Source organism: Pholcus phalangioides, unplaced genomic scaffold (assembly GCF_987345545.1).
Source record: "Pholcus phalangioides strain wild (caught in Gottingen) unplaced genomic scaffold, Ppha-v1.0 ptg000007l_1, whole genome shotgun sequence".
NCBI lineage: Eukaryota > Metazoa > Arthropoda > Arachnida > Araneae > Pholcidae > Pholcus > Pholcus phalangioides.
Window position 1 is genome coordinate 10,930,921 of NW_028301600.1, and position 23,664 is coordinate 10,954,584.

Below are 23,664 nucleotides of genomic sequence, written 5' to 3' on the forward strand. Positions count from 1 at the left end.
TTATTGTTTCATTTGCAGAATCAAACAAAGAAAGTAAAGACAGTGCAAAATCTTTTTCTATAATGAATTGTGCTGATATGTCATCATTATCAGATTATGAAAACAAGTATGTGTTTGTATGGATATTAAAAATTTCTTATATTTTCAGCATGGCACATACAACTAGTGGCCAAAAAATTAGGAACACCCTACTACTCACCACTAATATCGTGTGCGACCTCCTCTGTTTTTGATGATAGCAAATATTCTTCATATTCTTCTAGGCATGAACTCTACAAGTTGCTCAAACCATTGAGGAGGAATATTAGCCCATGCTAACAAAATGGCAGCCCTTAATCCCCTCAGATTAGAAGGTGGTGTTTCACAGCTTTAAACAGACCTTTCAACCTTGTCCCACAAATACTCAATTGGGTTGAGATCGGGTGACTGAGGGCACCATTGAAGCTATTGGCTCTCTGAATCATGTTCCTCAAACCAATCTGAGATAATTCCAGCCATGGACTGGGAATTGTCCTGCTGCCATCATCTCAGGAAACATTATGGTCATAAACGGTTGCAGGTGGTCAACAATGATGTGGAGGTAGGTGCTGACATTGACGTGTTTCCAATGGAAATAAGGGACCAAGAGTATACCAGGAAAATGCTCCCCAAACAGTGATTCCGTTGCCACCCACTTGAACAGTTGTCATGTGTCATGCCAGATCCATGGCTTTGTGCTGCTGTGCCACACATGGATCCTGCCATCAACATCATGGAGAAGAAATCTTTACTCGTCAGATCAGACAACCTTCTTCCCTTCATGCAGTGTCAAATTTCTGCGGTCTCTAGCCCACAAAGGCATTTTTTTTCGGTTTTGCAGCGAAATCAAAGGGACTTTTGTTGGTTGCTGGCTATTAAACCCAATTTATTTCAAGATCTGTCTTGTACAGCATACGGATATGCTTTACAACGATTCTGAGTTGTATTGCGCTGCCTTTTGTTAGCATTGTAGTTCTTATGATACTTCACACAATGTGTATTAGTCGCCTGGCAACTCCTTCATTCACAAGCGATTTCCACTTGAATATTTTTGACTTAGTTGCCATTCATTGAAGACTCGAAATACTGTTGTATGAGAAAAGCCAAGAAGGTTAGCTGTTTCGGAGATACTGGCACCCACAATCATGCCTCTTTCAAAGTCACTCAAATCTCTTCTTTTCCCCATGAACAGGCAAATTGCAATGTTAACCGGTGCTTCTGACCGGGAGAAAGCTTTTATCAACAAATCCAGTTTATTACATCAGAGCACATGCTGCACGGATGAGTCAAAGTTTGAGTGAAGGGCATTTCTAATTTTTTGGCCACTGAGTGTATATACGACCAAACCTTGATTTAATGATTTCTTCAATTTAAGGATAAAGTTATGTAATCTGAACAGAACCTTAAATCTATGTGGCTATTGGGGGATTACTCCTGGGCTATGCTGCTGTGTCTTGAGTTACTGTCATCTATGCTCATTTTATGCATTTTCTATGTGCAGATACTTTGCTACCTTTGGCATTTTTTCAATCCCCCCATCCAAAGAACTTTCCCGCTTATCACATCTTGTTTATTTTGTAATTTTTTCTACAGATAAGGGCTTAGAAACCATCACCTTACTTAAAGCATACACATAGTTCAAAAGAGCACAAAGCTCAATGAGGGAATGTCTCACACATATATTAAGAAGTTTGGAATCATACAGAAAGTGTGAACAGGCAATTTTGAAATTTTGAAGACTTTTATCAGAAAAATTATTAAAATAAGACAACTGATAGAGAAATACTCTTAATTTTGTACCTATTGCATGCATTCAAATATAATTTTTACAGTAAAAATAAGGAAAGAAAAGACCTCCATATTCTCTAATCAGCAACATCGCAATGTTTGTCCGAAACAAAAGTATTTTAGTAATAATGATCTTGCTCATTCCATAGAGGTTTTTCAATTAAACTAAGAACAAGTACTCGGCCAAAAAACTAACAGAATACTATGTCTGACAAGTATTGAGTGGGTACTAAACCTGTAAAACCTTTGCACAGAAGGTGAATGTCTTGGCGATGTGGCTACTACACCCCTTTGTATATATTAATGAGTAGATATATATGCACATGTTTATATTCATTATTTAATATTATATTTATCATGCTTGGTTCATTGCAGAAATGACAACCAAAGAATTTGTACGGATATGATTGGTAAAGATATTATGAAGTTGACAATATCTTCAAAAGTTGATACCCAATGTCAGAACTCTCAAATAGATGAATCTGTTGTTCAATCAGATGTATTTCCTCAAGTGGTGTAAGGAATTTTCGTATTTAGTATTTAGTCATTCACTTTCATGGTATGATTGACACTTATTGCATTATATATGGGGAAATTGGTACCTTGAGCATGGTAAACATTGAAGCACTTATAATAAATTTAATAGGATTGCATTCTAGCTAATTTTTTTGGAGTGCATGAAATTAGAAATACATAACCTCACAATTGAATGTTATTTCAGCTTTTTGTGTGGGAACAGCTGTCGTATGGTCTGCCACTTGGCGATTTTTTGGCGCCACACATGTCTGATGGCCCGACGAAGAGTCGCCAAGGCCGTCAGACACTACGGACGCCGAAAAAAAACATCAGCATGCAAAACATAATAGAAACCACCAAGCATAAAAATATAAAAAAATATCAGTTAAAAAAAATTACACCTGACCCATTTTTTTAATAATAAAAATATCGGGGCATAAGGAATTTCGGGCATAAATATTCTATGCATTAAAACTAAAACCTGGACCCTTTTTTTTAATAAATGGATCCGGGCATGTTGAATAAATAAATATTCTATGCATTAAAACTAAAACCCGGACCCTTTTTTTTTTTAATAAACGGATCCGAGCATGTTGAATAAATAAATATTCTATGCATTAAAACTAAAACCCGGACCCTTTTTTTAATAAACGGATCCGGGCACGAAAAATTCTGTAGGTTCATTTTAAATAATAAACCGATAAAACAGAAGGCATGGCAATGGATGAATAACTAATAAATACAACAAAATAATAAAACGATATGATACAACCTGAGCAGTAGATAATAATCCAAATGACATAAGCTACAGAAGGGAAGAATAATAATCAAAGAGAGAGAGACGCGCTGGAAATGGAACAACGGCTGCTTAGAATTTTTTTAAAAACGCAGTGAACAAGAAAAATCCTGTTTGGCGAAGCCAGCACCATCTAGTATCACCCAGCGAAAACTGAAAAGATGTTAAAAAATACGGCAGCCCATAGCCCCATTATGACGGTCTTGGCGACTTATCGCAAGGAAAAAGTCGCCAAAGTCGTGGCGGACCATACTGCATCTGTTCCTTTGTCTGTACCCTTGACAGAGATCATCTAAAAGTATGCACATTTTAGTTACAAAATTGTATTCTTATTTTTTTGCTGTGTTTCTTCTCAATATTGCAAGTGTAGTGGACTAAATTTAGTAATTACAACCTACGCTGCCACCTGATAAATCATATATCATAACAAGTACCGTGAATAAAGTTATCTGTATTTTTTCACAATTGGTTGAATAGAGATTACCTTGGAACAGTTTATAATGTGAAATGTTTTTGTAGTTAACCTTGGAATTCTCAACTTCTAGTAATTTTTAAACTCTTCTTCCTTTCTTTTTATATTTAAATTTTAGTTTTATACTTCTCTCCTGCAAAAACTTCTGCTACACTGTGGAATACGCTATACAGCATGTATATATTTGACAAGGCTTGTATTCTGTGCTGTTGTGTTTTTTTTTATCTGAGTGAATCACTGTTTTCAGAATATTTGTGCATATGTAAATGCTTTGTAAATTTGCACTCTGTAGCATAGTGAACTGGAGTATCTACCATACCACAGGCATATTTATCTGTTCGGCAGCGTGTTTGTTCATGTAGATATTTAGGGAATGGGTCATGCCCTGTTATGAAGATAGTCATCTCCCTATTCCAGTTTAATGTGTTGTATGGGACTTGAGGGACATTTCGTGCACTTTCCTAGCTGTTGTTTCTTGGTCACAAAGTTGCTGCCATTTTTGGAGGGTTGCTTGTTTAAATTGTCGCTTCAGGAGCATTAGTAGGAAAGGGTTATGAAGTTTATTGTCACAGTTGATGGCAGCCTTGGTTAGAGAGTCTAGTTTCCAAGGATGGAGGAATCTTTTCATAAAGCTATGATTATGTAATCTTAAGGGTGGGGGGGGGGCTCCCCTTTTCTTGTCATACTTTTTCTAGTTTTTTGAGTGGGAGCCTTGTTGTGTGAATGCAATTTGTACAAAGTGTTTGATTGGAATGTGGATCAAGTACTCGAGGGCACAAAATCAGACCTGACCATGGAGCATTCTGAGTACATCAGGGAGTGCCATAGTGCTTGCAAGCACCGTGTTGAAGATGCCTGCTTTACAGAGAAACAATCGCAGGGCTCCCACTTGTCCTACTTTTTGGTAAAATGTCCTACTTTTGTTCTACTTTCTCAGTTTTGTCCTACTTTCTTGGTTTTGTCCTACTTTCTCTGTTTTGTCCTACTTTCTCTGTTTTGTCCTACTTTCTAGTTTTTGTCCTACTTTTCCTACTTTTTTACCAAATCCTATCGATAAAATTTGTGTAATTGATTTAATCGAGCAGGAAATTATTGATATATTGCCAAATATTACAAATGTTGGAGAATGCAATTAATGATTCTGCCAAAGCAGAAATTGTATCATTTTTAAGGTAATTTAGAGGTGGGGGGGGGGGGTTATGTGGACCATTTGATTAATTTTTCATTTGCTTAGTTTGAGGGTTCAACAAGTATAGTAGTCATTAAAAACTTCTGTCTGGATGGAAAAATAATTTTGTATTTATTACTTCGTGGTCTTGGACAGTAACTTTCACCATTCAAAATTATGGTGCAAATAGGTGAAACAACAGTTTGCATTTCAAAGCAGTTGGATACATAGGCCTATTCTAGGTTTGGGGATTCTGATGCTACCCAATAGCATTCAGTTGTCTTCTGTATCTTTAAGGCATGAACAGGCATAAACAATATTTACAATGCTCAGCAAAGAGCTAGAAATGGAAGCGCTTCATTTGTCAAAAATGATTACACTGGCATTGAACAGTAAAATGTGAACAAAACAGAAAAATTTAAAAAATGATGAGCAATGCAGTAAAACTATCTGGTTCACCTTGCCTTATATACGTCGGATCTTGTAATTTACACATTTTTTTGCATTGTGCTTTCGAAAGTGGTCTCGAAGGTGCATCATTCTTAAAAAATGTATGTCTTCGAAATTTGCCGTGCCTTGTTGAAGAGAGTTGACAAGCTCGTCACTTTGGAAGACTCCGAAAAAGAATGTAATATATATGAGGAGAGACAGCAAAGAATTATCTGTGGTTGCTAGTGCACTGTTTTGGCCAAAAATTGGTTTTGTAACCAAGTCATTTGTCATTTTGTTTTGGCTTGACTGAAATAGTGCTAGGGGGAAAAAAAGTTAATTCAAAATTAAAAAAAAAATTTTAATTATTTAAAAATAATAGCCTTTTTAAAATAATAAAGTCACAGCACTCGTCCGGCAATCGAGGGACCCGGGTTCGACTCCCGGTAGAGGCAGAGATGAGTTTTTTCCTTCCTTAAAAAATTAACATCTCAAATAATAAATATCTTCACAACATCCAGTCTTCCGTATATCTTGTATTAACAAGTGGAGAGCGACATTCATGTCATACATGTCATAAAAATTTTTCTTTTGCAAAAAAAATTTTTTTAGTGATTTTTTCCATTATTCTATGATTATGTTGTCTAAGGGGGTTACCCTCCCCCATCCTACTTTTTAGTCCTGCGTTTTCCTACTTTTTCTCATTTTTTGAGTGGGAGCCCTGCAATCGGAGACTATCCCAACCTTACCAAATTATGGGCTCGTAACCCATACCGGTAGAGAGCTTAGTCATCTCTAGTTTTGTTAATATAATTTATAATCTCAGTGTCAAAGTCCTCAAAATTTCTGCCTGCAAAAAAAAATAATAATAATACCGAATTCATAGTTCTGTAAGTCACTTATACTGCCAAGCTTTATTTATAAGAACTGTGAGCAATGTAGTATATTGAATGATGTTTCCAGAAGTGAGTGAGTATTAATTCTGTTTCAGAGATTATTGATCATGTGTTATATACATGGAGTGCATTATGACATGTTTTTCACACACATGCAATTGTTTTTGCCACTGTCCCAACAAAAATATCATTTTGTCAGCAAAATGACCAACCCTGATAGATGTGTAGTCCAAATTTGTTATGTAATGGAACTGGATCCAAATTGTAATGCCGGCCTCTTCCAGATACGCAGGTATGAAGTTCTTGAATCTTGTGAGGGTCATTCTCATGAAATTAAAAAAAAATAAAAATTATCAAAAATGAATGTCAATCCCAAAAATCCAAAAAAATTTTCCTTGATTTTTCTTTATTTTCCTATAACCAAAATATAGTCAGCAGTGAAGTGTGTTCAAAATTAATGGTGAAAAAAATGCATTTAAGTTTAACCATGTTAAGAGATAAGCCGACATGGCATTTTGTCTTTTTCAACTTGATATTTATGCTTGACACTTTCAACATGTTTCATATATTTTGGTAGTTCACTTTCAATGTGGACAAGCACTGATACCATGAGTAATTTTTTTTGTCAATCTTTTATTTATTTTTTATTTGTGTTTTTCGCTCTTTTTTGTCAATTTTATGGGAACAACTGATTTCTAATTTGTCTCAGTTTTGCTAAAGCATGAGTTACTCTCTTTAGATGCAACATTACTGCAGCTTGATGTTGAAACTAAGTAATTTTGGAATTTTTTTTACTACCCCCCCCCCCCAAACTTATGATCAAACCTTCCTTCTGGTTACCTAATGCCAGGGGAGAGACATTTTTAGATGTTTTGCAAACACTGATAAAAAATGTTGAAAAAATGCTTTTCAGAAATAATAGCAATCATGAGGTGAAATGAAAATAATTTTCAGTTATATATTTCTCACAAAAAAAGTAGCCAGAATAAGGACATTTGATAAAAAATAATCGCCTCTCTTTTCTCTAGAGTCTAGACTAAATATAATTTACGAATTAATTTCCAATTCTAATTGATGTAAGAAGAAATTCAAGTTGTTGTGATGCTCCCCGCATGATCTTGCTGTGGTGTCTCGCCAGGATATAATTATCATTTCATTTCTTCTGGTGGCAACACCACAAAAATCTAAGAGTAAAAGCAGTCTAGGTATTTTTATGTTTACGTTATGCCACTCATCGATGTATATGTCTCTGTCATCCTTGCGCACATGCTGTATATTTCTCTTTCAGTATTTGTTTCTAAGATGTAAATATATTATGTGTTGTAAATAAATAATTGTATATAAATGAAAGTCTAAAGAATTCACCAAAGATTGGCGACACCGGACATGAAACAAAAGAAACCACCATGGCAGAGGTGAGTGCAGTAGTTATACTGCCATTCAAATGTGCATGATGTTTCGTTATGGTTCATAACATGTGAAATCACTTTGAAGTTGGCTGTTCCGAAACCAATCACAGAGTCAAAAACAAAATACAACTACATCATTGTGAATCTACCTCCCGATAACACATCTCTAGTACAAGACATTCTCATGAACCCGCCAACTTCTGAGACATACGAAAAACTAAAGCCTGAACTAGTCATGCGTTGCAGCGAATCTTCATCTACCAGGGTGTCTACCATCAGGGAAAAGTCACGAAGTCCCAGAAAAGTCACGGAATGAGAAAAAGGTCATGGAAGTCCAGAAAAAGTACAAAATTTGAGTGAAGGTCACCAATTTTTTTGATTCTCCAGAGATCTTTTTTTTCTATTTTTTCCCTTGAATCTAGGCTTTAGAGAAACTGTGGTATTTAGTATTTTTTTCTTCTCTCTCAGGTTACTTTTCTCCCTTTTTTTATGTTGGAGGGATGAATGGGTGAGTAGCAACAGAAAAGAACAATGCCAATGTGTAGCCACTCAACATTGGGACAGACATTATATGGATGGGGCAAAAAAACTATTTAGCCTGGATGAAAAAAGTACTTTTCTTTCAATGCTTGTCTGGACCTTTCAACATCTGTAATATTCCCCTAAAGCAGTGTTCTTAGGATCACATGTAATTCTGAGGAGGGGTTGACCACTGCAGTAGGGAGTCCTCTTGGGAACAATATTGGTTTTCCTTAAAAAAGGATATGAACCAAAGCAGAGCTGACAGGACTTGATACCCAAAGCATTTGTTTTGCACGTTTAAATACAACTTCAATTGGAAAACCATTGCATTATAAATGCTAGTAAATATACCATATCATAGTGCAAAAGTAAGAATAACTAAGTTTGACTAAGGATAGATAACAGGAGTTTCTTAAGCATCATGTACAAGCTAGCATTGTCAAATTAAATGGCATTTTAGTCCTACAATTTAGTATTTTGATGCTAGATATATTTCAGTGTTATGCACAATAAGAGTATCGTTTTAAGTATCAGTGATTACCTAGATAATTTAATAATAACAGAAATCAACATTACATATATGATGTAATAAACTTTTTTAAACTCTTATCTGTTGTAAAATGAGTACAGCAGATGGTTTATATCAAAGCACATATATAAGCAGTTGAAGAAATTTTGGAAGGTTAAAAACCATCTTGAATCAGAGAATGTCAAATCAATTCCATGGTTTCCCCTTCGGTGTTTATGTTATGCTTTGTTCAAATTGTATAGGGGAGTGGTAGCCCAGGTCGATAAGATACTCGCCTAAAGTACCAAAGGATGTTTAGAGGTGTCGCGAGTTTGATACCCGGTTCGTCCTTGTCAGAAAAACTTCCTGACACAAGTACAACAAAAACAGCGACAAGACCGCAGGAAAAAGATTGCTACTGCAAGGAGTCCCCCATCGAGGGGTTAGCGCACCAACCCCTCGACGAGTATAAAAAACAAGCCTGCTGTTCGGAATTGGCAATAAATTGTAGGTCCTGGTCTAATTAGTCCTCGTGTGCAGAAAATAACAGTAGTGCGACAAAAGTGATCAATGATCAAATTGTATATTTTATAAGAAAAAAAACATGTGTCCCCCAAAATAGTTCCGTAGAGAGTAGAAAATTATGTTAGTCATATTAAATATTTATTCTTTGTATAACATAGTCACTTTAAACATTACATGCAATTAACGTGTGTATTTCCAATGGGAATTTTTATATTGAAAAAGGTATATTGAGGTTTTTTGACATCAAAAACTGCATGTGTCAAAAACCTGCCAACCCTGGGTTGTGGTAATCTACTCAGAGCCTTTTGCATTCTGTGATTATGACTTAGAGTCATCGGAAAGCACTAAAATGGCTAATTTGCTCCCTGTATAGTCAAGGTTATACTCTACCTTTAATGAAATTATCAATACCATTCAGACTATAACTCCAGTTTTGTATAGATTAGTTTACTAAACATGCTGTTTCATAATATTGTTTTAATGTTTTACTTTTATATTTGTTAACTGTTTTGACACTTCTTTTATTCAGGAAGAATACTGCTGACAATATCCTCCAGGTTTATAAAAAAGAAAGGGATACAGAAAAACCATTGTTAAATCTTGTTGTGATCGGACATGTAGATGCTGGAAAAAGTACACTGATGGGCCATCTTTTATTTAGGTAAACCTCTGTTTAACTGGCATGATCAAAGCCGAAAAGTGCACTAGTTCAACAATATGAATTTACATTATCATCATCATGCCCCCCCCCCCGACTTTCAAGTCTATCTCCGCCTATGCTTGGTAACTAAAGTGAGACCCAGGAACCATTGTTGCCCAACAGTTTTTCGCCCATTTCAGGCATTTGCCCAGCTTTGACAAACTTTTAAAGTAACCTATTGTTCAATTCAAATCCAGTTTGACATATATGCAAAATTTGTCAACGATAGATCTAAAATTGTAGAATTTGTACAGAGAACACAGACACACAGAAAATCAATTTAATATATATATATAGATGTACGTTGATGCTCATCAAACATTGAAGCCATTGTTGGAATTAATTTATTAATTTACCTTACTAAATGATATTGGTGTCCCCTTGGCAAAGCAGTCAATTGAGAGTGTATAAATAACTCACATGGTCCATTTTATCCATCCCATTGAAAATTTTAAGCATTTCAATAATTCCCCCAACATCTGCATTCTTCCAATTTAAACATTCAATAAATCAAGTTTCTCTTTATAGCTCAAGCCTTGTGTGCCAACAAGAGCATGCATAGCTCTTCTCTGCTGCCTCCTCAACTGAGTCTATATCCCTCTATAGGTAAAGTCTCCAAACGCTTACAGCATACACGAGTCCAGGATGAACTGAGCCTTGGGAAAAGTAAAAGAATCATTTTAGGGTAACAGCAAAGAGACCTTTTTAAGAATGAAATCGAGCATTCTATTCACTTTTTTGACCAGCACTAAACAATGTTCAGAAAACTTGATCCGCTCGTGAATGAGAATTCCCAAATCAGTGAGCCTTGTTGCATCTGGTAGTAATACCATTCAAACTCATATGTGAAACATGGGTTGTTTGAACTAAAATTAGCAACCATGGATCAAGACTGAAGGTCATGCCCATGTTGCAATTATATTCAAGTTCATCAGGCGTATCTTCTTATCCCTTAAATTCCCAACTGCCCCTATTAGCTTCGCGTCATATGCGACTTTGCTAGCAATCCCGTCGATATCATGGTCAAGTTTATTGATGAAAAGGTAAAAATGTATGGGCCCGAGGGCCCAATATTCTCCTGTGTTACATGTTTTTTGCGTATAAGATTTGTTACAGAGATGTGAGGCATGTATTTTCTCACATACAGTAGAACCTTATTAAAAGGTTCTCAACGAATAAGGCAAATACTCAAAAAATAAAAAAATTATAATGCATTTTGACACCAATGAGTGTTGTCTACAGAGGAAAAATATTTATCCACTAATCATGCTGACCGAGGATCCCACTTGGGTTGAATACCAAATCTCAACTCTCGCTTGCTCAGCAGAAAAAGTATGTCTGTTCACTTCCAACTTCGTGGTCAGAATGAAGCTGTGAGCGAGACTGTGTGAGATACTAATACAGCGTCCTGATTGGACGCTTGTGGAATAGTGCTACCCAATTGGTCCATTCAAATTTTCTTAGAATTCCTGCTCGAAATGAATTTAAGCCATGGTGTTGCGATCAGGGGTGTAGATTTATTATCGTTTACTAGTATATTTTTGAGCAACAGTCCTACAAACAGAACAAATATTCAGTCACTACACATCACTCACTTCACTTCTGAGATATAGATGGCAGCACTGAAAAATCATACACAACACTAGATATGCACTCAGACTGTTAGGCACACACACTTACACTTCCGGCACAACTCACTAGGTAGTAAATTGCCTATGGCGATAGACCTGAGTTGTGCTCGGTTTGAAAGAAAGAAAGTATATTTTTGAAGGCTCGAATATATGTACCTTCGTAGAAATCTAAATCAACTGTGGACTTTGTGAAAAACTCTTGCTTCTTGGAATTTAAATCTATGGCTCTCTTTGCCAACAGTGAGTGGTGATGGCGGATTTTTCACATTCCTGATTCTTAACACAGCGAGCTTGTTAATTTAATCTTGCTTTTATGGGTCTCCTTGTCTGTCCTATATAACCAAGAGGGCAATCACCACATGGAATGTAATTAATGCCCCATTTTTTATTCTGTGGTATAGCATCTTTAGGGGACATGAAACCAAAGTTTTTAGTTGGCACATTTATGGTTGTTAGAATAAACTTTTTGAAAATCGGTTGATGAGAGATGGATAAATTTTTGAGAAAATCTGATGTTTGATGTTTATTAAATAAGGGGGTAGTGAGACAGAGAAAGTCTTACAATGGACCAAGGTTTGGAAATGTGATTTCTTCTTAGCTACTAATATGTTCAAGAGAGTGCATTGCCAGTTTCAAATTCAGCTGTGAACTGAAGGTGAAGTTCTAAGTCATTCATAACGAGTAACAATTGTTTTAAGTCATCTTTAGAGTCCTCCCAAAGCACAAAAGTATAGTCCACATATCTCCAATAAAATGAGAAGGGCACGACGTTCAGTAGCTGACTCTCTCAATTTCAACTTGTCCATATATATATATATATGCATGCCTCTCCCTTGTAATTTTGAATAATTTAGTGCTCACTCTGGTCTAGTGCGCTGAGCATCAAATCTACCTGCACCCTTCTCTTTACTTGGAGGGAGGGTGGTTCCACCTTTCCCGGAAAGTTCAGTGTCTGAATTTAAGAGGTCTTGGACCAAAAATTTAAGTTATTGCTTTACGAAAAAGATGAGGTCAAACTGTGATTGAAGTATTTTTATCCCATTTTTGCGGCTCCTAAAATTTAGCGGCCCGGTACGGCTGCAACTTTGCACATGCCCAAGTCTAACTCTGCTTTATTTCACTGTTATATAGCTTTGTTTGGCTAGGATAGATGCTCCCAAACTAGTGTGCAATGCATTCCACATACCTCTGCCAGACTTGCAGATGAGAATATGTTGTTTTGGGTCACAACATTTCTTTGGTTCAAACACTCGACCCGATTATGTATCGTACAATAGCATCAGCCTCCTCGAAAGCTTTGACATCTGTGGCAAACTTCATTTGTTCAGGCTCGGTTGCATTTTCATTCAGCAGAGTAGGATAGGTGACTTCTCCCGAAATAACAGGCATCACTTTTTGGATAGTCAGCTGTAGTTCCACATCAAATTTCCAACTTGTCCAGTTTTGTATACCTTCCCTTCTGACTTGTCGATCATGGTTCGTATGGTTCTTGAAAACCTTGAAAAAAAAGTTCATTTTCAAGGCCTTGAAAATCTTGGAGAATCCACAAGAGTCCTTGAAAAAGAAATTTTTTTTTGAAGTCCTTAAAATTCTGTGAGAGTCCTTGAGAAAAAAAACCTAGTGTTTTCCAAAATAGTTTTTGCCAACTTGCTTTTTTTTGCTCCGTAAGTGACGTGCAAAGCACGGAAAAAGCTTTATACAAATACAAATACAACGCCACAACAGGCAAAATGCCCAACGAGGTGGCTGAGAAAAAGATGCCCATAACAAATATGGATGTCATATAATTCAAAAATACAGCAACCCAATTAAAAACGCAATCACAAAAATTATAAACAATATATACACATGATAAAATATTATACAATGCCCATAAAGAATATTATGGTTGTCTTATTCTAAGTATGGATAGCTTCTCAATTTACCCCAACATGTTTATCATATTTCTTTTAAACGTGTCAGTTGTGTTACAATTGACTACCTTCGGGGGTAAGCTATTCCATTTATTAACAACCCTATTAGAGAAAAATTACCTATTACACCATAACCTCGCATTATCCCTTACCAATCGATACTGGTGTCCTCATGTAAAAGCAGTCAATTGACAGTGTACTAACAATTCATGGTCCTATCCATCCCATTGAAAATTTTGAACACTTCGATCATATCTCCCAGACACCTAAGCAGCCAATAACCCTGGATAATTGGATTTAAAGATTGAAAGAGCGTTTTTTTCCCATTATTCTTTAGCCGGATTTTCCTAGGAGCAGGTTTTCTGTGCCTTAACCATCGACAGTTAATCTTGTAGAGACTTCGCAGTGAAACAAAAAGTTCAGATCTCACCACGTTTCAGGGCTCTCGAGCGACTACATCTCAGATGACTTTCTCATTTCTCCGCGAAATCCTTCTTGACTCCTGGAATCAGGTACTGCATATTCCCACGCGAGTCTACGAAATCAAGCATTTCAGTCCAGGAACCATACCACTGTAGATAAATGTGCCAAGGTTTCTCCATTGTTGCTAGAGTGTCCATGCATAAGATTTCAAGGCAAGAATCATATCTGAAGATCAACTGGAACAGTCCATTTTTTTTATCTTGATAGGAGGAAACAACTGGTTTTGCTTCAACGAGACCAAACTCCTAAGATATCTCAAGATGAGAACATTGTAAGGTTTATATTAACATTTATCCGGTCCAGCCAGAAGCAAAATGAATAATTGATTGATTGTTACATTTCAAACTAAAGAACTTTCAGCCGATGGCTGAGGATTAGTAACAAATACTTATTGCTAATTCATAACAAATTTAATTGGAAGGAAAGGTAGTGATCAATTTGTAGGTAGCTGAGGTATTTATACCAGTGGTTGAAGAAGATATTTTAGGATCAATTGTCCTTCTTGAAACTTCTGCTATAATATCTACGATTTACATAATTTCTCATCACAAGAAAAATTATTTTTGAACATTCTCGCTGCCATTCCACTGTAAAAATATTATCTACAATTGTTTGAATCTCAGGCAAAGGTCTGCGACCAAACACTCAGAAAACGAATGAGTACAATTATGCATTTCAGTTATTTGTTCATAATATGATGTTGGCGGTCAGTTTATTTCAATTATTCATTCACAATATAATGTTGCAGATTGCGACCAAACCCAGGGACCCTCAGACTGATTGGCACTGATACAGTCGATCACGACCAAATTAAGACCGATTTTCAAACCTCCATGCTGGCTTGTAACAAGTATTGTTACACTTTTTGCCAGACAATCTCCAGGGAGACCCGATTTCCCGCCAAGATGGGAGAGTCTATGGGGAGTATGATGTGTCAATACTAAACAATGAAGACACCCCCAATTATCATTATCTACTATAAAAGCTTGAATATATTAGTAAATAAAGATGATAGCCATGCAACATACAGCGTCGAAAAGACCCTCCACGAATCCACAGAAAATAGAAAGACCTCAAACTTTGACCAAAGACAACAGCATCAACCTCCATCTAAACCAGTGTTTTGCCAGCCTTTTTTGTCCCATCGCCCCCTTCAGAAGTTTTTTTCTCCCATAGTTATACTTATAACTTCTACTGCTCCCCCCCCCCTCGTAATATTCCATCGCCCCAGGGAGCGTTAACATCCACAATGGAAATCACTGATCTAAAATATTCAATGAAAACAGATGGTGTCAGAGCCTCTTCTATTAGTAAACCTACACAGACTATAATTTGAACCAGGAAACATAAAAACAGGGAGAAAATGGCTTCTTTACGGGCCAGGTGGCTACATATGGCATTTTTTTGTGTTCAAAAAGGACTTATCATAGCAACAAGTGCACCTGCAGAATTAAAATACATGCAAAAGACTGCTCATTCAATTCACCAGTTTTTTTGTTTGAATTTGCAGTGTATATGGCAGTGCCTCCTGAATGTATACTGGCACATTACAGACATGCAGAACGTATAAGTTCTACTAATACAACACAATTCTGACTCGGCCTGTAACATGTCACAAATCTCTTTAGAGCTCTGGCTTGTAATGTCCGTAACTTTTATGTAAATCATTAAGTTTTTGTTGTATTTATTTATATTTTGGTATCTGTCATTATCTTTGTTTAATGACTGGATAAATATCAGTCATGAATTAGGGCCGAAGCTAGAGGGGGCATCTGCCACCACCGGCGAAATTCAGGGGGGGGGGTGGCAGTTTTAGGTGGGAACAAAGAACATAGTTAAAAAAATTACCAAATTTTAAAGTTGTGAGGGTGACAAACATTCTAGTTACGGCCCTCCATGAAATATCTTTAATCATGTGTCCTATGTTTCTTGTTCGGTGTGTGTGCGTACAAGCATCCATCATTTGTGCAGAACCATTTTCACACATATTATCCAATGGATTATATGTTAAAAATATATCAGGATTTCTTTGCATCGATTATAAGCCACTGCATATCTGCAGCTTTTTTTTCTGAGAGGTTGTAATAATAACAAAAATTTTTAATAATCCATAAAAAAAAATCTAAAGTGTGGCATGTAGATGTTAATAAAAGGATCAGCATTTTTTTGTAAAAAAACATAACTCCTTCCCTTCTTCAAGATTTCAGTTGCAGTGATGCAGATAATTAAAAGCAATTTTTATATTCAGATTATATTAAGACTGTTTTCATCAAACATAGAGAAATTTTTATTTGTATAGATAGTATGCAATGTGTAATTATAGGCAGGAAATCATATTGTTTTAACTGATAAATGGAGTAGATACAAATCTAAATTTTGGGTTTAGATACTTGCTTAAAAGAAAAGTCAACATTAGCAAAAATGTGACATAAATCTTTATTCAGAAATAGGCTTTCAGTCATTTCAAAAATTTTTTGGTATCTTTACAACAAATTTTCTTATATAGGTCAATTTTATCATATGAAGACTTGCTTTTTTTCAATTCTTATTTCTTTTGTGTGTGCTTATTTCACAATTTCATTTATGTTGAAAAAATTTAGAGATACATTTTTTAAAACTTATGGGATACCTCTAGTTTAGGATGTGTACCAAAGAAAATGATGCACAAGTATGAACAAGATTCTAAAAAACTAGGAAAAGCTTCATTCATGTACGCATGGGTGTTAGATGAGACATCTGAAGAAAGGTATTTTCTAATGTTTTATGCATAATGTATTTATTTTATTTTATGTGTGAACCAAATTTGTAAGTAACAGGCTCATTCATAGTACATACTCATAACTGAGCTTTCTTTTGCAGTATTGCTAAAAGTTTAATCTTTCATATTTTTCCAAAAACATTAATTGAAAATTTAAGCTCCGATAACCTTAAAAATATGACTTGCCAAAATTTTGATGGACTAAAGTATGTTGCACTTTTGCAATCCCTGGTAATAAGGTTGTTTATAAGGTACACTTAGAAACATAATTATGCATTATATAATTATGTATGGAATGAATGAAATGTGTCAAAAGAGTAAAAATGGAGAAATATGTCATCTTCATTTGGAATGCTTCTTGATTAACATCATATTGCATCATGATGAGTACAGGGCTCCCACTCATCCAGTTTTTCTTACTTTTTGGTAAAATGTCCTACTTTCTCGATTTTGTTCCTACTTTCTAGTTTTTATCCTACGTTTAACCAAATCCTATCTACAAAATTTGTGCGATTGGTTTTAACTGAGCAGGGAATCATTGATATATTGCCAAATGGTACAAATGTTGTAGATTTCAATTATGATTAGTTTAGATTTCAATTTCAATTATATATATATATATAATGATATATAAAATTGTATCATTCTCAGGGTTATTTGGGGGGGGGCGGTATGTGGACCATTTGGTTTATTAATTTTTCATTTGCGTAGTTTCGGGGTTCAACCAGTAGAGTAGTGATTAAAAACTTCTGCCTGGTTTGAAAAAAAATAATTTTGTATTTACTACTTCATGGACTTGACAGTAACTACTAGTCATCATTTAAAATTATGCGCACATGTATAGGTGAAACAACAGTTTACATTACAATGCAGTTGGATACATAGGCCTATTCTAGGTTTGGTGATTCTGATGCTACCCAATAGCATTCAGTTGTCTTCTGTATTTTTAAGGCATGAACAGGCATAAACAATATTTACAATGCTCAGCAAAGAGCTAGAAATGGAAGTGCTTCATTTTTCAAAAACGATTACATTGGTATTGAACAGTAAAATGTAAACAAATCCCTTTAAAAAATGGATGACAATGCAGTAAAACTATTCAGTTCACCTTGACTTATTTACATCGGAACTTGTAATTTACACATTTTGCACTGCACTGTGCTTTTGAAAGTGGTCTTAAAGAAGTGTCATTCTTAAAAATCTTACATGGCTTCATAATTTGCTGTGCATTGTCAAAGAGAGTTGACAGATTGGACTGTGGAAGACTCAAAAAAAAAATGTAATTTTATTGTGAGGAGAACAGAAAATAATTATCTGTGGTTTGCTAGTGCAATGTTTTGGCTAAAAATTGTTTTTGTAACCAAGTCATTTCTGTCATTTTGCTTTACCTTGAGTCAATCTTATAGGATACTGAAATAGTGCTATTAAAAAAAATTAATGGGGGAAAAAATTATTTTGATAAAAAATATTTTTTTAGGATTTTTTTTGTTATGCTATGATTAACTGCTTTGATGATCCTACTAGATCCTATTTTTTAGTCCTGCTTTTTCTAATTTTTTGAGTGAGAGTGAGTAACATTTTTCTGAGAGGTGCACAATTCTGATTTTATACAAAAAAAAATTAAATTTTTATATTAACCCTTTGTACTAAAACTTCCAATCGTTGAAACCTGGTCTGAAAAGTCATTCACAGGAAATTTCATATTTTTAAATGCAATATTTATGAAGATATGAAAGATTTAAGCGATTACTATGTTATTTAATAGTCATATCTTACTATTAGGAATCGGGGAATAACAATGGATGTAGCTCAATCAAAATTTGAAACTCCTAACAGGAGCGTGAATCTGCTAGATGCACCTGGTCACAAAGATTTCATTCCAAACATGATAACAGGTTAGTTAAAAATTTCATGAGGTTTTAATTACATTTTTTCAAACTGAATATTTCTTTTAAAGGTGTGTGTGTAGTTGGATATAAATTTCAAGTTAATATGACAAGCAAGTTGTCTTGGTCAAATGTTCTACAGTGAAACTTATGAGAAATGTGAATCTTTCCCATAACATCCGTAAGCTGCTTACACTTCTTTCACTTGAATGAGTCCCTGATCCTGCTAACCTCTCTATTGTTGATCTAACTGTAAGCAACAAAAGAGGCATTCATACTCCATGTTAATTAAATTCCCCCTGTTGAATGTTTTACAACTCAACATCAGTATGATCATTTCTATTTGTTATTTAATTTTGGATTTTTGACGTTGGCACAAACAGTCCTTTTTTTATTTATCTTATGTATAAAGGTGCAGCTCAAGCAGATGTTGCTATATTGGTGGTGGATGCTACAAAGGGTGAATTTGAAACTGGATTTGAAGCTGGGGGACAAACACGGGAACATACTATGTTGATTCGTTCCTTAGGTACTAAATAGGCTAATGATTCGTATGTAAAGTGTTGCTTTTCATCCTTTTGTTATAGATTTATTTTGTGTGAATTTTTATACTACTCTTAGTACAAAACAAATTATTTGTAAAATATCATTTTTTAACATAAAAATAATTTAAGATTTATGCGGTAAGTATTTCACATATGAGGTGGAGGAAGTAAAATAATGATGATTAATATATTTTTTTCAACCACTTTTTGGAATTATAATTTAAATTTAAAAAATATAGCATCTCTCTCTCTCTCTCAATTGTAAATTTTATGGATGTGTTTGAATTTCATTCAGGTGAAGTAAATAAAAGAATAGGTTTTAATTTTAAAAAAGCCTAATTTTTTAATGAGATTTGAATCAGTAGCTTTTTTGGCTACATAATTTTAGCCTAAATTACCTTCAAGCAAGCAGACATTGGATGTTTACTGATTTACATGTTTAGTTATCTGAAATAAACCACAGAATTTACAGATGTTCAACAATAATCTACAATATTTTACAATCAACAATAATTTTACATTTCCTGACCTCAAATGCCAAAAAAAATGATATTGTATGTTCTTCACTGATCGAAGTTCCAAGTAAAAATTTTCTATCATTGAAAATAATTGTTAGGATACTTATGGTGATTGCTTATCAAGTACATTTTATTTTTTAATGTTTGCTACAATTTTTTGAAACAGGTGTGTCTCAACTTGCTGTTGCTGTAAACAAAATGGACAATGTGATGTGGGGTAAAGAACGTTATGATGAAATAGTTTCTAAACTTGCTTCATTTCTGAAGCAGGCTGGCTTCAAAGAATGTGATGTAACATTTGTTCCTTGTAGTGGACTAACAGGAGAGAATCTAACAAAACCACCTGAAGCACCTCAATTAAAAAAGTGGTACATAGGCCAAACACTCATACAAGTAATAGGTAAATATGATACCTTGAAAAAGTGATACAGTAAAACCTTGATTATTCTATACAATTGGGATATGCCTAAGTCAGTAAATCAAAATTTCTGTAATCAAATATCCATCAATTTAACAGTCCAGTAGTTCTCAACCTTTTTGAGCTGGGATACGTTTTTTGTTTTGTTTTTTTTTGTTTTTTTTATGTTAACAAATGTGAAATTTTTTATATTTGTTTTTTTTTTTGCAAATAAAAGCAAGATTTCTGATGTTGAAATTTTTTTGTGAAATTTGTGCATCTCCAGTCAATTACTATTGGCCAATTAAGTGACTGGAATATTGAAAATGACAGAAAAGAAAATTGCTCTGTTAATAATTTTAAAAACTGTAAATAACTTTTAGAATACAAGTCATGTATTCAACAGAAAATAAAATTTTAAATTAAGAAAATAATGGGACTTTTTCCATCTTTGTTCCCATATATACTTCATATTTTATTTTTTGTCCAAAAAATAATTGCAGTGATATTTTTTATGTGCGTTCACCCTTATACATGCTCCAAGTCGAGGGTGAAGGGGCTCTTTTGAATAAGCACCCATGCTTTCTTTGTATTTTTTAAGATAAGAATGAAAGATGCGATGTTTCGTATGTACTGTAGCTACAGTATAGAATGTGGGATATAAAGAACTTTCCAAAAAAGTCAAAGGCTCATAAAGAAGCATGGGATATCTCTGTTTGCATGCTTAACAGGTTCTTAGGTAATTGCTGGACATCAAAAGCCATCTTGAGTTTGTCAAAAAACAAAAATCAGTATAAAAATAGAATATCCAATGTTTTGCCATATGGCACATGGTATTCTCCATGCTTATCTCAAAAAATTCCAAGAAAGCATGGGTACTTATCCAAAAAAGCACTTTCAGTAAAGAATTCTTGACTTGAAGCATGTTTATGTCGCTACTAAAAACCAGAATCTGTCAGTTCGTAAACTTGCTGGCCCAGTTGACTTGTCAATGTTTGAATTTCATCCTTTTGCTGGCCCTGATATATTGCATCTTACATCATGCCTCCACCAATTTTCGCTATCGTAGCAGTAATTATTATTATTATTATCAGCAGCAGTATTATTAACAATTTTTCGAATTGGCTTAATGAACATAACCTCAAAATCTCAACAGAAAAAACACAATTTCTCTGTTTCACAAAAAAAAAATAAGTATCCCCCCAGGATAAAAATTAATGGTAAAAATATTAAATGTTGAAACAATCTCAAATATTTAGGCGTAACCATCCAAAAAGACCTCGGCTGGCAATCATACATCAATGAACGCAAACTAAAAGCGACTCGCTTCCATTTTAAACTAACTAAAATAGCAGGAAAATCCTGGGGCATCTCACAAAGCATTAGGAACACTATCTACAAGACGGTGGTCGAGAGATTCTTGGCCCATGGCGCCTCAGCTTGGTATAGGCATCCAACCAAAAAAACACAACAGGCTTTAGATAGTGCACAGAGGAAATTTCTTTTAACAATAACCGGAGCCTATGACACAACAGCTACGCTCGGACTCCAAGTGATCACAGGCAACTGCCCACTACACCTAAAGCTCCAAATGGAAGCAGTCTACACAAACACAGTTAGGTTTAGGAAAAACATTCAACCAGAACTTCTAGACTTTGACCCCAATAACTTTGAAGCACAGGAGCATGGCTGGCACCACCACCCCTCCTGCTCAACTATCCCCAATCAAATTTCGATTGACTGCCACGATATAAAACTAGCAAACATCCACATATACACAGATGGCTCCAAAACCGATAAAGGCGTCGAGGCAGCCTATTGTGTATCACAAAAAGTACAGAAAAGCAAACTATCAAGCAGCGCTAGATAAAAACAATAGTAACTATCGCTAACAGAATTGTTAGCGATAGAAGCAACTGCACAATACGCAACAGGAGCAGAAGAACGAGTTTTAATAATAACTGATAGCCGCTCCTCCCTTTAAGCACTTCTAGATCCAACAAATAGAAACACAATAGTACCGGTATTGAGGCGGCGTCTATTAAATAACCCAAAAATTTTCCTATGTTGGACCAAAGCCCATGTAGGTAATATTGGAAACGAGAGAGCATACTCTCTAGCCAAAGCTGCAATCAACTGTGACAATAAACTTGATAACCCTTTCCCACTAATGCTCCTAAAGCGACAACTTAAACAAGCAACCCTCCAGAAATGGAAGCAAATTTGGGACCAAGGAACAACAGCTAGGAAAGTGCACAAAATTGTCCCTCTAGTCACATACAACACACTAAACTGGAATAGGGACGTGACTATCTTCATAACAGGACACGGCCCTTTCTCTATGTATCTACATGAATGGAAACGCCGCCGAACAGACAAATGTGCCTGCGGTATGGTGGGTACTCCTGTTCACTATGCAACAGAGTGCAAATTTACAAAACATCTACATATGTACAAATATTCCGAAAACAATAGAAAACAATGGTTCACTCAAATAATCAAAAACAATAGAAAACAATGGTTCACTCAAATAATCAAAAACAATAGAAAACAATGGTTCACTCAAATAATCAAAAACAATAGAAAACAATGGTTCACTCAAATAATCAAAAACAATAGAAAACAATGGTTCACTCAAATAATCAAAAACAAAAACACAGCAGCAAGGATTACAAGCCTTGTCAGATATATACACGCCAATGAAAAACAAAAAATCTGTCCACCAGATTTATAAAATAATGTTTTAAATGTTACAAAAATAAGGGGGAGAAAAACAGAAATGGATAAAATCAACAACAAAAATCATATCCACATGACTTCCACTACTAATACATAACCATTACATGTACAAGATATAGCATGTGCTAACAGGACCCGAACAAGAATTTTCATGACATTCGTTACAATGATGTAAATGTGATAACTACAAGTGTCCTTCATGTTGCTATTCTAGCTAGGGTGCTAGGGGGGACGACACGAATGGTTTCATAATAACCATTACACATGTAGTTTATATTTTATATATATTCATTTTTTTTAAAAATATAAATATAACCAGCCAGAACGAGTCAACCAACACACCAAGACCGAAGCTTAGCTAAGGCTCTCTCCAGACAATCCCCATTTAAACCATCCCACATTCCTCACCAAAAAAGGGTAGTGTGAGACGACTCGACCTGGCAGTTATATATATGTATGTAAATGCGTATATATGTGTATTTCCTCTTTCCTCCATTCAAGTTCTTCATGCATTTCATGTCCACAACACACGTGCGTACTGATATTGTCGTATTCATGTTGCTCACCGAATCAGGTGCTAAGCGAGATGCCACGGGTGATCCCTAATTGTATATTCCCCCCACACAATACTTCTATTTTGTATATTTTCATTAAAACCACTGGAGTGAGTGAACTCAACCCAATAAAACTGATGCTGGCTTCTAGTCCACAAGTTATCAAACCCATTTGCTCACCAATAAGGTGTTAAGCGAGATGACTCGCTCCAATGTATATATATATATATATATATTTATTTCACAATAACAGGGATGGGATTGCTGCGCCATTAGCAATTTCCTGCTACATACTGCGCCATAACGTTGATTTTCTGAGAAAATTTGCGCCATAAAGTTGATTTTCTGAGAAAAAATAGAGTTGGAAATTCAGTTGTCATCATCAAAAGCTATGCTGAACACTGCAGAGAAAATGATAGAAGTGGGGATAAAGAGAAAATACTTTGTAGACATCAAAAGTGGGCAAGTTCGTCTGAAAACTTTGTTTGATTTG

General features: G+C 35.2%; 1 protein-coding gene across 2 annotated transcripts in view; it reads left to right on the forward strand.

Moving 5' to 3' along the window:
• The window catches only part of HBS1 (translation elongation factor EF-1alpha (GTPase) HBS1), a 125,418-nt gene that overhangs the window by 52,152 nt on the left and 49,602 nt on the right, over positions 1 to 23,664 (forward strand). For both annotated transcript variants that reach the window (XM_089232644.1, XM_089232645.1), the window contains exons 5-11: positions 19 to 106; positions 2,182 to 2,322; positions 9,577 to 9,708; positions 16,410 to 16,520; positions 18,315 to 18,427; positions 18,831 to 18,947; positions 19,648 to 19,881. In XM_089232644.1, coding sequence (XP_089088770.1) covers positions 19 to 106; positions 2,182 to 2,322; positions 9,577 to 9,708; positions 16,410 to 16,520; positions 18,315 to 18,427; positions 18,831 to 18,947; positions 19,648 to 19,881 — 936 coding nt within the window. The remainder of the gene's footprint in view (positions 1 to 18; positions 107 to 2,181; positions 2,323 to 9,576; positions 9,709 to 16,409; positions 16,521 to 18,314; positions 18,428 to 18,830; positions 18,948 to 19,647; positions 19,882 to 23,664) is intronic.